The 17,638-nt window shown below is 37.8% G+C and overlaps 1 protein-coding gene across 1 annotated transcript in view; it reads right to left on the bottom strand.

Moving 5' to 3' along the window:
• DST (dystonin) overlaps positions 1-17,638 on the bottom strand; it is a 215,528-nt gene that overhangs the window by 125,080 nt on the left and 72,810 nt on the right. The window contains exons 33-40 of the mRNA XM_070932929.1: positions 12,845-12,997; positions 12,155-12,388; positions 10,164-10,448; positions 8,614-9,159; positions 5,113-5,289; positions 3,551-3,674; positions 1,032-1,240; positions 78-395 (exon numbers count right to left, since the gene is read on the bottom strand). Of these exons, the coding sequence (XP_070789030.1) occupies positions 78-395; positions 1,032-1,240; positions 3,551-3,674; positions 5,113-5,289; positions 8,614-9,159; positions 10,164-10,448; positions 12,155-12,388; positions 12,845-12,997 (2,046 nt within the window). The remainder of the gene's footprint in view (positions 1-77; positions 396-1,031; positions 1,241-3,550; positions 3,675-5,112; positions 5,290-8,613; positions 9,160-10,163; positions 10,449-12,154; positions 12,389-12,844; positions 12,998-17,638) is intronic.

Raw genomic sequence — 17,638 nt, 5'->3', positions numbered from 1 at the left:
TTAGAGCGGATGGTTACTTCACAAATGTGTTACTCAGTAAAGGTCAGAAGAGCACAAGATTGAAAAATACACTGTACCTGCACACAAAGGAACATTTCAGCAACGTCCTTTCCTGGAATATCAGCCTCATTGAGGGCTTGAGTTTTCTTGTCGAAGAATGACTGAAGTTTGTCAGACAGACACTCAAACAACTCTACTCTGGTCTTCAACTTTTCCATGTCTTCTAGTTTTTTCTTATGTTTATTATGAGCTTCGCAAAACCTTTTGGAAAGCTCATTCATTTTAGCTTCTAAAGAAGATGCAGTTGAGGGATCTGCAGTTTCCATGAATTTCTTCATTTTTTCTTTCATGGCATTTAGGCTGCTCTGACGGCCTACAATGTCTTGTTCTAGTGCCTGAAATAAAATTGTTTCAGAAAATGTCCAAGATTACGTGCTTGCGTATCTATTATATATGAAATGTGATTGCCAGCACAAATGACTAATTGATTTCTAAAGTCAGGTACTTCAGCAGTTCAATACACATTTAGGTGTGAAAAAGACAATTGTTAGTTAAGAATGTTGGTAAAGTATATCTTTGCTTTTGTTCATCAACTGATAGCCCCCATATGGAGTTTATGTCAGTGTATTCAGACTAAAGGATTTGCATAGAAATATCTCACTTTGAAATATTTGTCAGTTTATTAGAATATCATTAGAACATACATGTACTATGAGCCCTAAAGAAAGTAACTGGGTGGCCTCACATAATAACTATAGTTTCCCCGAAAAATAGCTTGTTTAATAAACCACACTATCCTAGTTCACACACAAGGTTAAATCATAAACCATGCCTAGTCATCTGCAATTGCTGGAATCACAAATCACACGAAGACAAAATCAAACAAACTGTACTATGGTTTGGTACTGGCCAGTTTTGAAGCATATTTTATTCTTCTTTGATTCTTTCCATGCTATTCAAATCATTCTCTTCTCTTAGAATTAAGTCTCTCCTATTAGAGAAAGAATTGGTTCCATTAAAGTTCTACTTACCATATTTTTGCTAATTACATCTTCAATAGCAGCAGAGTTTAAAGGCACTTGACCGTGCACCTCAAGATTTTTCTCAACACCATTCATCCAATCTAGCATTTCATCTAATCCATCCTGAACGCTTAATGAACGAGTCAAGGTTATTTGGAGCTTTTCATTACGATTGTTCACTGCTTTAGATAACTGGTTATACTTATCTACAATAGTGTCTGAAAAGAAAAGAAAAGTCTGTTGGATTGGGACAGTAGATACACACACACACTCACACAGAGACAGAGTTCATGGTGATGAACCTTATAATAGAAGGGGCTATCTTCTATAGAATTATATCCAACAGTCCATCTTCTATAAAATTATATTAAATGATACAGCAGAACTTAATTCTAAAAGGAAATTTGCCAATCTGAATGTGGCTTCTAAATGTCCTTTAGTAATAAGATCAGTCTACAGAAGTCTTCAAGAAGAAATCTGTATGTAAATTTTGTTTACTGTAGTCAGAATACAAACTTAAAATTGAAATGCAAGTTTCCATTTCTGTGCCGTAGAAAGCTACAGTCTGGATGTTGTACTATTTCTGAGATCAACAGTATAGGATCCTATCTTGCATTTATCTTCACAATCAGGATTTTGAGAGTGTCAGACTTGTTACAGATTGGACTCTAAAAATGGCTCAGAAGAAGAACATATTCAGCTAAACTCATTTGTCAGTTAACAAAAGGGATTAAACTGCTTTTCCTTTTCCAACTATTCATTTTTCTTTTTAGTTTTTAAAAGATTCATCTCATTTAAATGAAAATTCTTTTCTCTCTCTATTTATTTACCCACAATAACTGGTTTTCCTATATTCATTTTTTCCATTTATGTCTAGGAAACTGGTAAAATACAAAAGACAATGGATCCTTGGAGACAATCATATTATGGATTATGGATTCATAATATGGATATTATGAATCTATTATGAATCCATGGATTCATAACATGAAATATGGCCAAAGTTTCACATTAGTCACTTTGACAATATATTTCCAGGGGTTTGAGAACATTTTATTCATTTTATTCCAGATGTATATCTAGAAATGAAGCACCTGAGATTTGTGGATAACCCTGGTGGGTCCATCTTGTTAAATAAAGATTGGTAGATAAAAATGGGCTTTTATGAATTACATCTCCCAATATGCAATATCCGTTTTTCTATGAAATTACAGGCCTATCTTTTGCCCACTTTCATGAAGCATAATTAATCATGGGTAATAAAATAACAGACATAAAAAGATTAGATGGCTAAATAGACTTATAGAAATTTATTAGCATTAAGCACTGCAAGGCAAAAATTTAAAAAATAGCAATATATGTTGACTAGAAGCTATGTTAAACAGATTTCACATAATCCAGGATTAAAATCAAAGAAGTTAAGCCTTAAATTAGCATGCCAAGTTTTCTCTTACATCTTTAGGTCTTTATACAAGTTTCAGTAATCCGTATAGTTTGCTTGTTAAACAAGACCAATTATAATTTTTAAAGAAATGCAAAAACTTCAAATATCACTTTCTCTAGATTCTAGGGTTTTAATTTATTGAAATAAGAGGATCAGCCCTAGATCCAAATTTAATTTAACCAGTTATTGACCACACATTTCTTGGTAACAGTCTCTACATCAATATACATTTTAAATTAAGTCACTGAAATTCGTAATTCCCTAATTGAATTCAGGTATGTCCAGCTAATGCTTGAATGCACTATAAACACACTTCTCCAATTCTTTTCTGATTAAAATATGAACCAAAATTCTACATATGCCTGGCTAGTTTTCATGCTCACTAGGCATGTACAGAAGTTCTTTAAATGTAACCTGCTCTTTCAGTAGAAATCTGAAAAGTTTGTTTTCTTTGTTTGTTTGGTAAACAGCTTTTATCTTGCTAAATTCTCTGATTTTTTTTTCTTGCAGATGTCTTACATCTGGTTAAAAGATATGACTTGCATTATATAGCCAAGGATACATTTTGATGTAGAGCAGATGCTCTTTCATAATGTCATAAATAAATGTGGAAGGTCATTGTAACCTTCATATAATTTACTGTTGTATACTCTCTGTCCTTCATCTCAGCCCCCGCGCTCCATTTGCACTTCAAACTGGTTTATACATACCGTACACACAAAAATTAGAAAGTTAGCATGAATCAGCATTTTAAAAAAATGATCTGCTACAATCAGATGTGGTTCAAATATATTAGTGCACAATTGAGCCAAATTGAAGCACTATTAAATCTCATGACTTCATATTAAACAATGGCTCTCCCTCCCTCTAAAGTTGAATAAAAGCTGGACAATTATTTATTATCTGTAGATTGTATACATCAAATGTATTGGAGGAGCTGGATCACAAATTTGGCTCAGAACTAAAGAACAAAGGTAGAAATAGATGAGTCAAGGAAGGAAAAAAAGTGGGAGTCACAAAGAGCAGATATTCCCAAATGTGAGCAATGGAAGAAGAAAACAGAGGAGACTGTGACTCATTTTACCCAGTGTATGCTGGATTTCATCTTTGTCTGGCAATAATTCTCCCCTGGTGTCAAAGAGCACTTCAGCTGCTTTTTTCAATTTTTCTACTGCAACCTGATGACTAGATACTTGTCCTTGGAGCACCTATAAAATATACATGGATTTAAAAGAGCAATGAGATTTACTGGGAGATGTAAGAGTTAGTAACATAACTGGTGCAGCACAAGAAATGAATTTTAATTTTGATTCGAGCAAGCACAGTCCTATGTAGCATGTTGCTGATTGTACTCTTATTCAATTCCACGAGATTAGAAGAAACATCTCAAATATTTTGCTCTCTGTGACATCATTTGTCTCTTTCCTTACACCGGCTTTTGGTAGAGTCACCTTAAACCATGAATGGGAAGCTGAATATCTGTGATGCAAAGTTTCAGTTCAATAATAGACCCATTTTGTTCATTATATACAATATTCTAATGATGAGAAGACAAGTAGAATGTCAAGCACTTCACCAATATAAGCCATCATTGTCAATCGGCATATACTTTATGCTTCATCTTAATACCATATTAATACACTCTTCTTCATTGGGAAAAATATTTATTATTTTAAAACTACAGCCTGCTTTGACAGATATCACTTGGAACAAAAAAGAGAAGGCTGCAACAGAACATCTCTTTCACTCATCTTTCTCTGAACATTTTGTTTTATGTCACATGAATAAAACATTTATCTTTATTGAAGATAAAATTCTTGTTTTATTTCTTTGGATTATCCCATAGCTGTGCCTTGATTTATTATTTTGCAATTTTCAGTTTCAGTAATGTATTGACTTTGTTGCATTAAGATGTATTTATTTTTCATTATTGCAACAATAATCACTTTTCCCATGAGGGCTGAGGCAGGTGTTGCTTTGCTTTTTAAGGAAAGCCTTAGAGAATACTAGAAACAAACCAAGGACCTTGGAGAGTGAAGGGTATTTTGAACACTTAATCTTGGTAAAAGGATTATCCTATTCATGCAGCCAAGGTCACTGTCTTGGGTCACTGTCTCGCGGGATTACTAAGTAGTTGTATCAGCTGCAAAAAGAAGCTTTGTCTTAAATGACAGACTCAAGCAAGTATTTTGTGTATGCTTTCCCTTAATATCACTTTCTTACACGTTTTCTGTAATATGTACACTTTTAAAAAGTGGAAGTATTGAAAGGTATTTTTATTCAGGCTATCATTTTATTTTCTTTTAACAATCTTGTAATCCCTTGCATCAGGGTGGAGTCGGGCGACTGAACAGAGCTGGAGAGTTTACCGGCCGGATGCCCTTCCTGACTCCTATGTGGAGTTCGCAGCAGACAATTACTCATTGGGCCCAGAGAGAGAAATATTTGCCACTGTCTAGGAAGAACTCACAGCCTCCTGTCTGTGAGGCAAGAGCTCCATCTTTAGGCCACTACACTGCTCATTCAGGTTATCATGTAATTTCAGGAAAATTTAAACTGGGTAAATTGGATTAAAATATGGAGTGTTTTCCATTCTTTACTTTGTAATCTGCTCTTGCCTTAATGCCTTGGAGGCACAAGATTTACCTTGGTTTCTTCTAGCTGCCTTTGAAGATTTTTTGGATCCCCAGCAATCGCTTCAGATAGTTGCTTCTTCACAGCTTCTTCACAGTCTTGGAGTCCGGACAGAAGCCCAGATGCAGCATCTTTGTAATTCTGGTATTTATCTACCAGATCTTTGAGATTATTTCCAAAAATACTACACTAGAAGGACATAGAATAAAAAACAGCATTTAAAAATAGAAATTATTTTTAAATTATATTTGTAGTTAATAGTAGGAATTTCTTCTTGTATGTTTAGCCCCTTGCAATTTGTCATAGGCATTTTTTCCACTCTGATTTTGTCAGAAACTGTTCCCTCAGTGGATAAAACTTTATTGTACTTAATTTTGATATATGGTCTTTTCATGTTTCTGTTGTAATAAATCAACACATGGATATAAACACATAGTGGTAAGATAGATGGAAACAAACTAGGAAATCATGTCAAGAAAATACTTGTGGCTGTTTCCCCAGGAAATGCAAAAATCTGATGACAAATTATTTATGTGTTTAATTTTATCGTAGTCCCACTGACTGCATTCAGACAATATAATTAGTGCCTCAATAAATTTCCTATCTATATTTCCACAAAATGTTACTGATTTTATACTATTACAATTTTTTATAGTACAGTAGAACTTTCCTCTTATTCACTGCTTTATCAGCTTTATCAGAAATTGGGTTTGAAAATACTGGCATATAGCATTTTCTTTTAATGAAGATAAAGACAATAGTTTAAAGGAAATGTGATACTTCCCTTTGTATGCATTGTAAGAATCTAAATTTTAGAAGTTTTCTCATCATTCTTTCATTTTTTTCCCTCTTCTGACTACTGAGCATTTTTTTTTTATTAATACACTTAGCACCACCTAGTGGATAAATACCAAACTACATAAATGTTTTTTTAAAAAAACTATGAAATTTACAGATTGTAGCAAAATAATTAACACTGAACTTTCTATTCACTGGAAGAATTTTAAGGTTTAGAAGTACAGGTGAAACTCAAAAAATTAGAATATCGTGCAAAAGTTCATTTATTTCAGTAATGCAACTTAAAAGGTGAAACTAATATATGAGATAGACTCATTACATGCAAAGTGAAATAGTTCAAGCCTTGATTTGTCATAATTTTGATGATTATGGCTTACAGCTCATGAAAACCCCAAATTCACAATCTCAGAAAATTAGAATATTGTGAAAAGGTTCAATATTCTAGGCGCAAAGTGTCCCACTCTAATCAGCTAATTAAGCCATAACACCTGCAAAGGGTTCCTGAGCCTTTAAATGGTCTCTCAGTCTGGTTCAGTAGGAATCACAATCATGGGAAAGACTGCTGATCTGACAGTTGTGCAGAAAACCATCATTGATACCCTCCATAAGGAGGGAAAGCCTCAAAAGGTAATTGCAAAAGAAGTTGGATGTTCCCAAAGTGCTGTATCAAAGCACATTAATAGAAAGTTATGTGGAAGGGAAAAGTGTGGAAGAAAAAGGTGCACAAGCAGCAGGGATGACCGCAGCCTGGAGAGGATTGTCAGGAAAAGGCCATTCAAAAGTGTTGGGGACTTTCACAAGGAGAGGACTGAGGCTGGAGTCAGTGCATCAAGAGCCACCACAAACAGACGGATCCTGGACATGGGCTTCAAATGTCGTATTCCTCTTGTCAAGCTGCTCCTGAACAACAAACAACGTCAGAAGCGTCTTACCTGGGCTAAAGAAAAAAACGAACTGGTCTGTTGCTCAGTGGTCCAAAGTCCTCTTTTCTGATGAGAGCAACTTTTGCATCTCATTTGGAAACCAAGGACCCAGAGTCTGGAGGAAGAATGGAGAGGCACACACTGCAAGATGCTTGAAGTCCAGTGTGAAGTTTCCACAGTCTGTGTTGATTTGGGGAGCCATGTCATCTGCTGGTGTTGGTCCACTGTGCTTCATTAAGTCCATGGTCAACGCAGCCATCTACCAGGAGATTTTGGAGCACTTCATGCTTCCTTCCACAGACGAGCTTTATGGGGATGCTGACTTCATTTTCCAGCAGGACTTGGCACCTGCCCACACTGCCAAAAGTACCAAAACCTGGTTCAATGACCATGGGATTACTGTGCTTGATTGGCCAGTAAACTCGCCTGACCTGAACCCCATAGAGAATCTATGGGGCATTGCCAAGAGAAAGATGAGAGACATGAGACCGAACAATGCAGAAGAGCTGAAGGCCGCTATTGAAGGATCCTGGTCTTCCATAACACCTCAGCAGTGCCACAGGCTGATAGCATCCATACCACGCCGCATTGAGGCAGTAATTGATGCAAAAGGGGCCCAAACCAAGTACTGAGTACATATGCATTCTTATACTTTTCAGAGGTCCAATATTGTTCTATGTACAATCCTTGTTTTATTGATTTCATGTAATATTCTAATTTTCTGAGATTGTGAATTTGGGGTTTTCATGAGTTGTAAGCCATAATCATCAAAATTATGACAAATCAAGGCTTGAACTATCTTGCTTTGCATGTAATGAGTCTATCTCATATATTTGTTTCAACTTTTAACTTGCATTACTGAAATAAATGAACTTTTGCACGATATTCTAATTTTTCGAGTTTCACCTGTATGTATTTAATGAATGCATTGTCTTAACACACAGCTAAAACGGTTGATTCGCCTACATTGATTCATGCAGGTAAAGGCCAAACCAAACAGAAGTTCATAGGTTAAAACTTGAATTATACCCAGAAACCTCGTGAAAAACAATCAAGGCCCAAAGCACAGGTATAAAGTATATCTGGTGTGGAATAGGTACAGTACATAAATCATCAGGGGGGAAAATCATGCTGATCATTCATGCTGATTTATGTATATATTCCCCACCAATTTTCAGCCTCATTTTCAGAAATGCCACTGGGTTTTCACTGGCTAAATTCAGGAGTGGTCCCAGTCATTGCGCTCACCACAATACAGCTAGTCCTTGTCTTAGGTCCAGTTGATTAGCGATCATTCAAAATTGCAACAGCCCTGAAAAAAGTTGCTTATGATTGGTCCTTGCAGCACTGACCACCATTGTTGCATTTTCATGGTCACAACCGGCATGTATTTATGATGGTTGTAGATTCCTGGGGTCACATGATTGCCTTTTGAGACTTTCCCAGTCAGCTTCTGACAAGGAAAGTCAATTGGAGAACCCAGATTTGCTTAATGACCACGTGACCCACTTAATGAACAGAGTGAATTGCTTAAAGCGGTGACAAAAAAAGATGATAAAATCAGGCACAGCTCATTTCATGACCACCTGGCTCAGCAATTCCAATAAGTTCCAGTACCAATTGTGGTTTGTTGAGGACTAGCTGTATATCAGCTAATCACTTTCCCTCAGCCCAATCGGACTTGTAGGGATAAAAAAAACACTGGGAGAGCCAGACTTGGAAAACAGTGAAGAAAGGTGAGATATAATGCCATAAAAAAAAAAAAATCCCATGCACATGCAATTCAATTTACCTTAGAGTAGAGCGTCTTGAAGCGACCAGTTGCTCTATCCAGCTTATTCTGTACCTCCATGTAAGTTGATGAAGTATCCATGCCTTCTTTCTCATATCTGACACCTTCTATTTTGTTGCAGGACTTAGCAGCTTCCAATACTCTCTGTCCAGCAATGGTGATAAACCGCAAATCCCCTTTGTGAGAAATGACATCTTCGGAAAAACTCTTCTGCCTTTGCAGTTTGATGATGATGCCGCCAAAGTCAGAGGCTCCAATCTCCAGGTTCTCCAGTTCTTGCTCTGCCAGCTGCAGCCAACTTTCAAACTCGGAGTAATCCGCATCGAACTTCTCGAGCTCTTCCTGTAGCGAGCGTGTTAATTTCAGCTTCTGTTCGGATTCGGCCAATGCAGTCTCGTATTGCATCTTCAGCTCCTTTAAGTTCTTTTGGATTTTTTCTTTTTCCTCTGGTAAAAGGTGATGTCCTTGCTTCTCAAGAAGAGCCTGGGCAGATTGTGTTGCTACAATGACGGCTTGTTGCTGCGAAATAATTTTTTCATGTTGCGCCTGGGGAGAAACCCAGAGTGCCTGGAATTAGGTTTTTGTTTTACATTTTTACCATTTTTTAATAATTCTCTATTCATAGGATATTGAAAATTACTTAGAATCAATAACTGATTCTTTACTATATGCTACCAAGGTGCTAATCTCATTTAATCACCTATTGCCAAAATGACCACATGCAAACAACATGATAAAATTTATTCAAAAGGTTCTGGTTGAGTTCATGGCAAAATATACATTTAAAAAAATTTTTTTTTTACTTTTAAAAGCATTTTTTCTACAACCTCTTCCGACAAAAAAAATGCTTTTAAAAGTAAAAAAACAAGCCTCTGATGATTGTGCGGCTCAGCTGGGATCGTCAGAGGCTTTTCAAAGCATTTTTTTCTGCAACCTCTTGGCCGAAGAGGTGGTAAAAAAAATGCTTTGAAAAGTCTCTGACAATCCCAGCTGAGTTGCCTGATCGGCAGAGAGGCTTTTCAAAGCATTTTTTAAAAAACCTCTCTGACGATCCCAGCTGAGTTGCCTAATTGGCAGAGAGGCTTTTCAAAGCATTTTTTAAAAAGCCTCTCTGACGATCCCAGCTGAGTTGCCTGATCACCAGAGGCATTAGAAAAAATGCTTTGAAAAGTTAAAAAAAAAAAAGTTGTCCACACCCACCCAGTCACATTACCACCCCCCCCCAAGCCATGCCCACAGAACCGGTAGTAACTCATTTTACATTTCATCCCTGGTTTGATTCCACTAGACCAGGGGTGTCAAACTCGTGTTGTCACGGTTGCGTCATGTGACATATTGTGACTTCCCCTCTTCGCTAAACCGGGCATGGGCGTGGCCAGCATGTGATGCATCCGGCCCGCAGGCCGTGAGTTTGACACCCTTGCACTAGATCTTATTTTACATATTCTGGTCTCAGTTTTAAGCAGAGTCCAGAATGTGTATTCATTTTGCTCCATCCATACCTCCTTTTCTCCCCTAGATTTGCAATTACTAATAGGTGTATACATTACCTTAGCCTTCTGGTATTTCATATTGAGATTATCATCTGACAGTGCACATTGTCCATCTATAAGAGTTTCATTCTGTTCTTGGGTTTCTAGCAAGTTGCCATTTACTTCATCTTCCCCTCCAATCATATCCTCTCCATCTCCTTCATGAAAATGAGTACCATTCTGTTTGATTGTTGGCTTGCATTTTGTATCTCTATGATCAGCATCCTTATCTACATTTGACAGCCAATCCAGAAGATTTTCTATCTCATTTTTGCTCTCTTCAAGTTGTTGTCTAGCTGCAACCTGAACAATTGAAGTTCAAACCATCAATAGCTTTCTCAAAAATATTCACAAGTACAAATACAAAATGTCCCCAATATATTATAGTAATTCAAATTTTGGTTGAAAATGAAATAACTTTCTGGCTATCAAAACAGTGAGTTTATAAGCAAATGTTAAAACAAAGATACTCCTTGATTTAAAAAAATCCTGATTTTATGCTTGCTTTCATTCCTTAAAATATTCCCAGATATTGGACACAACTACAATGGCGAGATTATTTGGATACCAACAGCAATAGATAGCAGTAGTCTCATTTAACAATGGTAATTGAGACTGGAATTTCCAACACTGCTGCATAACCAAGGTGCTTAGTGGCAGCCATTCTGGTACTTTCAGTTGCTGTCATTAAGCAAATTCTGTGCCCTCATTCGGTGCAATGCCATGTGTTCACCATTTGCAACCTCCTGCCAGTTTCCCCATTGACTTTGTTTGTCTGATGCTAGCAGTGAAGGTCTCACAATGGTGATCATGTGACTATGGGATATTGCAATGTTGTAATTGCAAGCAGATTGCCGAACATCTGGTTCACAATCACGTGACTGTAGGGACGTTGCCTAAGTCCTAAGTATCAAGTGTTCAACACCATCATAAATCCAACCACTGAATAAGTGGTTATTAAGAGAGGATTACTTGTTTTTAGGAGCATTTGTCTATTTGGAAAAAAACATGGAGGGATAATTGCTCTATTCCCGTGATAGCGAACCTATGGCATGCGTGCCACAGGTGGCACGCAGAGCCTTCTCTGCGGACACGCCAGCTGTTGCCCAGCCCAGTTCTACCGTGCATACACGTGCGCCTCCCACCAGCCAGCTGGTCTTTGGGTCTCTGCTGTGCATGCACACAGGGGCGGGGCGCATGCGCAGGGGCACATGCGCAGGGGCGCTCACATTGCATTTGAGGGGTTTGCATGTATGCCCGCCATGCCCTGTTTTGGGCCTCGAAGGCCTCCTGCACCAACCTGGAAGCCAAAACGGGGCACAGGAGTGCCATGCGAGGCCCCTCCGTGCCCTGTTTTGGCTTCCAGGTTGGTGCAGGAGGCTTTCCAGGCCCAAAATGGGGCTCGGGGGCACAACGTGAGCCCCCACGCCCTGTTTTGGGCCTGGAAAGCCTCCTGCACCAACTTGGAAGCCAAAACGGGGCCCAGGGGGCATGCATGGGGGCCACCAGGGCACATGCGCGAGGGATACGCGTGCATGCGTGGGGGACATGCTCGTATGTGCAGGGGTGCTCACATTACATTTTGGGGGTTTGGGCACGCATGTGCATTCGCGCATCCACGCGTTTTAGCTGCTCGGCACCAAAAAGGTTAACTGCTGTATTCCATTCTTAGAAAAATCAAAAAAATCACTGGAAAGCTATTATGCTTAGAGAAGCCTCTGCTCTAAGGATGCATTGTGGAACTACACCAGTTCTAAGCCTTCTGGAACGGTTTGAGATTTCTTTTTAAACTGTAGTTTGATGAATATATTTATAAATGAATATGGAAATCTAGATATGTTTGATGAATAAATGAAAACATATGCAAACATGAATGAATAACGATGATCAACTCTTTCAGTTGTCAAATGATTTTTCTGAAATCTCTCACTCATATCAACAAGTACACACAAGGGTAAATTATGAAAATAAATCATTTTGAAAGGTAAAGTAAATATTTGCCAAAAAACCTTTTCTGTTTCTTGTTTAATAGCCGTTGTCACAGCTTTATCCAGCTCTTTTCTGGATTCCTCTGCTTTCTGGCTTAGCAGCAAACACTTGGTTTTCGCTTCATTCAATTTCCTCTCAAGAGCAGTCTTATCTTCCAATGGGAGCTTTTCCCCATTCTCTTTCAAGAACATTTCTGTATCTTTCACAATTTCTGCCAAGGACTGTGTATTTGCTTGCATATTTCTCTGCAATTCCTTGAAGAAGAATGACAATAGTAATACAAATCAGGAAAATATTTGTTAATTTTTATTTATTAAATTTATTGACCAACCATTTAACCACAGGGCAACTCTATTCAATTCCCTTCCCTTTTTCTGGTATTTTGGAAGCATTTCTGGGAGATTTATTGGGGAAAATAGAATTGAAAGATTAAAGGCACCTGTATTAACTCTTACATTCCTGACTTCCTCAGTACAGGCTGTTTGCTTCAATGAGAATTTGCTGAAAAATGTATCAATTTGGGGCTTACTGTATGTCACAGGTTTAGCAATAATCCATGGTTTGCATTCACAATGTTTTGGTTTGCCCATAAGTTAAAAAAAAACCTGGCCATGACATGATTAAACATGAGAAGTGATTCCACTCATTGCAAATTGGTCCTTGGTGAAATTCAGGCTGTTTAGCGTCTTTGTTGATACTTGATAATTTACCTGTTGCCTGACTTGGTATTGCTGTAATTCAGTCTTGCTATCTTCAATCACAAGGGCCTCTTTGTGACCAATAATCTGATTTTCTGTCTGTGTGAGTAGATCACATATATCCTGTAATTTTTCTTGGAATTCCTGATGCTGATCCATCAAATCCTGTTTTGGAATAAGAACAAAGCTGCATAAAGGCACACAAAAGTTGTTCCGTAAGTTAATTTTCAAGCAATCACATTGCAAAGCTTTCATTAGAAATTGTTTCCGAAAGTATGCTGTAAACATGAGAGCAGTTGCACACAGTTTAAAGAAATGGAATATAAAAGGTATGGATAAACCTCACAAATGCTGTAAGTAAAGAGACCAGTTTGAGATGGAATCGCCCAGCAGAAGTCTGGCCATGCATTAGGCGTGTGAAAATCCAAATTTCTGTCTTGTTCAAAATCTGTAACACACAAGCATTAATTCTAAAACAGGGATGTCAAAACCAATGTTAGTTGAAAACTATGTGTTAGGTAGTTGGTACATGTAAATGTTATCAGCATTGAGATTATGTATGTATTTTAAACACTACAGAAGCACACGTGCAATAAGATTCATTGGCTCACTTATCCTACTTTCCCATTCCATGTATTTTTTTCACCTCTGTTATTTTAATAAAGTCCTAGCCTTTTTAGTAAGAAGACTTCCACTCCTGGCCCTTAAACACTATCTCTTGAATCTAGTTGGAGTTATTGCCTTTTTTATTAGCTCTGTTTTGAACAAGTCTTCTGATGAAGTCTCTGTTTTTCATATACCCTGTTTCCCCAAAAATAAGACATCCCCTGATAGTAAGCCCAATTGGGCTTTTGAGCGCATGTGCTAAAATAAGCCTCCCCCAAAAATAAGCCCTCCCCAAAAATATTTAAACACAGCGCTGGAAATCAGGTAAGATGGCAAGAGGAGCCCCATCTTGCTCCATGTGTCCCAAAATAATAAGACTTCCCTGAAAATAAGGCCAAGCGCTTATTTTGGGGTTCAAAAAAATATAAGACAGGGTCTTATTTTCGGGGAAACACGGTACTAGTTAAGGCATCTCCAGTTGGGCAGCTTTCAGTGGTGGTATTCAGCCAGTTCAGACTAGTTCAGGTGAACCAATAGTGGCGACCTGCAGGTGGGCCTGCCCACCCACCAAGGCGCTATGCCATCCTATTTAGCCACATTTTCTACGCCACGCGCATGTGTGCAAGCTGCGCGCACGAGCAAAGCACACGCGCGGAAGGCTGCCCGTGCGCATACACACTTTCGGTGCATGGCAAACCGGTGGTAAAATTATGTGAAACCCACCTCTGGCAGCTTTGGATATAAAATAAGATCCCAACAATGTATCACTTCACCCATGAAAGACCATGAAAGTTAATAAGTTGTTCAATGGTTTTCCCACATACAAAGGCATTGATGGTTTTGGCTGAACTTGACAGGAAGAAGTAGGATTTAATCACCAAATTCCAAATTTTTTTTTCTACATACTCAAACCTTAATTACAATTTAGATCCCACTTAATTACAATTAATTACAATTTAGATCCCACTCTTTCTGTATTATTGTTGCTTGTTTAAGTTTCATTTGAAGCCAAAACACTCCTATGTTGTAAAAATTATTATTATGAAGGGTAAATTTAAATGATCGTTAAACTAATTGTTGATAATGCCTCTCTAGATTTCTGAAGGATAAATCCAGTGTTCAACAGCTTCAAAGTTTAGGTGGACTGTAATTTTGGCACCTTGTTGCTTTATCTATCTAATAATAGTAAGCACAAGGCCACAGAGAGAAGCAAACCTGATGATCAATAAGAACTTGAGCTGTTTGTAAGAGAGATTCAAAATGATCCACTTGAGATCTTATTTTTTCTTGCATTTCCTGGAAGCGTCGTTGTGTAGAATTTAATAGCCTCAAGAGTTGCTTGTTTTGGTTTGGGGAAAGATCTTGGGCATGTTCAGAAATGAAGAACTGAATATCAAATGCTGTGGATTCCAGTTGCAGTTTTCTACATCCAAGCTCTTTTTCTTGGCCCTGCAAATTAAGCAAAGAAAGCCAGATAATATTCTAAACAATATCAGGAATTAGAAAACCAGGATCATTAAAGATGTATCTGAGCGTGTTTCAGATTTCATTTTGTTCATGACATTGTCAAGAACAATTTATCTAAACCAACTGCTGCCAACATGTAATGAATTACAACTCCTATCATTTTTAACATGCTATGTTTTATGATGATGAGGTTATGGGTCCAATTCACCTGGAAGTACCTCCTTGGAGAAGACTGGTTCAAAAATTCTGGAATCTGAATTATATAAGACAAACAATTGGTAAGATGTTCATCACATTTAGATTGATCAAACTGGATTTTCATAATCCAGAATCTATTAATCAATACTTTGGATATTGAAATTATTCAAAACTTTAAAAGATTTAGTTAACAATGAATATTGGCATTTGATTGTATATGCTGAACATTGCTCAAATACATTAACTCACCATACTTCATGGCACTGTTTTTCAAACTTGGAAACTTTAAGATGTGACTAGGGAATTTTGGGAGTTTAAATTCAAACAACTTAAAATTCCCAAGTTTGAAAAACACTGATCTACAATATTAAACTCCACAAAAAGAATTGTAGTATTTCTCATCAGAAGCATTTATTCCCATAAAAACATTAAAGTTATAACATTAGAGCCATATTTCTCATAGTATCTGTGACACTTATGGAGTCCAATTTTCTGGTGAAAATTGATACTTCAAACCTATTATATTTATCTTTGATTTTAATATTCAAGCTACAGATTTTAGAATCATACTAATGAAGTTTTAACTATGCTAAAGCTGTAGCTACTTTATTCTAAATAGAAACATACGGAAAATATATAATTACTAATTTATAAAATGATATCCTTAGTATTTGTAGAGATACACATTTGGTCCTACAATGAATTGTATAGATTACTTTCTACTACAGAGCTTTATGGCTAGTATTATAATTTAGCGCAATCATTACTTTGCCACCTATACAACATATGATGCAGAGTAACTGATTCAAGCATCATTAGTAATTTGGATTATTGGTAAGTGAGAGTGATTCCAAGTTAAAATCATTTGCAATGTCCCATGTCTGGGAGCAGTGGAAGCTTGCTGCATTTGTGCCTTAAATTTGATCCTTTTCATATGTATGTGATGTCACAACACAGGTATAAAAACAATGGGGCTTGTATCACAATGGTCCAATGTTGCTTTTATTATTCTATTCCCCCATCATTCTCCCCAAAATATTACTGTCTGGAAGTATATGTAATTATCATTAACTATCAATCGGTAAATGTTTAGACCAGGGGTGTCAAACTCAATTTCATTGCGGGCCGCATCAGGGTTGTGTTTGACCTCAGGGGGCCAGGGTGAACGTGGTCAGCTCGACATCACTCGTGTCGGGGGCACCTGTGGTGGCCCAAGTGCTCTGCCAATGAAAATGGGCTCCTGGGCTCCGTTTTTGGCTGTGACGGCTTCCTGCAACCCTCTGCCAGCGAAAACTGAAGGGCCCTTTTGAGCTCCGTTTTTGCTGGCAGGGGCACCGCAGGCTTGTCCTTTGCTTTTTCCAGGGTGGTCCCCCGGGCCAGATCTAAGTACCACATGGGCTGGATCTGGACCCTGGGCCTTGAGTTTGACACCCCTGGTTTAGACTCACCTGGTGGCGAGATGGGCAGGAAATAAATTTAATAAATAATAACTAATACTTGCTTTGGCTAACAGAAGCTTTTTCTTCACATCTTCCACATCACCAACATTCACCATCTTCAAATTATTCATCGTGTCACTCTTTTCAACGATCCAATCTGTGAACTCTTGAAGACTGACTAAAAGTTCCTGATGCAACACAGCGAGCTTGGCCTAAATAAAGGGTTTAAAAGATATATTTTGCTAACAGCTTTTTCAGACTTAAGAAAGATACCAGAGCGTTCCATTTAGATGAGAGCAAAATAAAATTACTCTTATACTGTGTAGGAATTTTGAAGATCTCCAAAAGTCATTTTATGTTATCAATGGAGAAACTATGAGGCGTCCCTTCTAATCCATAACATTCTTCCATACAATACAATAAGGGAATTTTGAAATAAATATTTTTTCAATTTGAGAGGAATGGAGAGGATACAGGTGGGAGAGGAACAGAAGAAATAAAAAAGAGATGAAAGGGATAAAGTACAGTTAATCCTCGACTTACGACAGTTTATTTAGTAACCATTCAAAGTTACAAAAGCGCCAAAAAAAGTGACCTATGACCAGGGGTGAAATCTATTTACCTTCCTTACCGGTTTGGAAGCGCACATGCCGCAGGCACGTCACATGCATGCACAGACCTTCTGCACATGCGCAAAACCTTCTGCGCATGTGCAGATGGTAAAAAAAACATTACTTCCTGGTTAAAACCAGGAAGTAATGACACCCGGGTGGGTCGCTATCAGATCGCCGAACCAACAGCCAAAATCACTACCAGACCAGGCGATCCTGTCCAATCCAGGAGCATTTCACTCCTGCCTATGACCATTTTTCACAATTATGGCCATTGTAGCATCCTCATGGTCATATGATCAAAATTCTGACACTTGACAACTGACAATTTATGACAATTGTAGTGTTCTGGGGCCAGGTGATGACCTTTTATGACCTTCTGACAAGCAAAGTCACTGGGGAAGCCAGATTCACTTAACAACTGTGTTACTAACTTAACAACTGCAGTGATTCACTTTAGAACTGTGGCAAGAAAGGTCGTAAAA

This window comes from Pituophis catenifer, unplaced genomic scaffold (assembly GCF_029215685.1).
Source record: "Pituophis catenifer annectens isolate HBS135680 unplaced genomic scaffold, rPitCat1.0.hap2 SCAF_1, whole genome shotgun sequence".
NCBI lineage: Eukaryota > Metazoa > Chordata > Lepidosauria > Squamata > Colubridae > Pituophis > Pituophis catenifer.
Note: the sequence above shows the minus strand (reverse complement) of the source record. Positions and strands in the feature narration are given on the sequence as shown.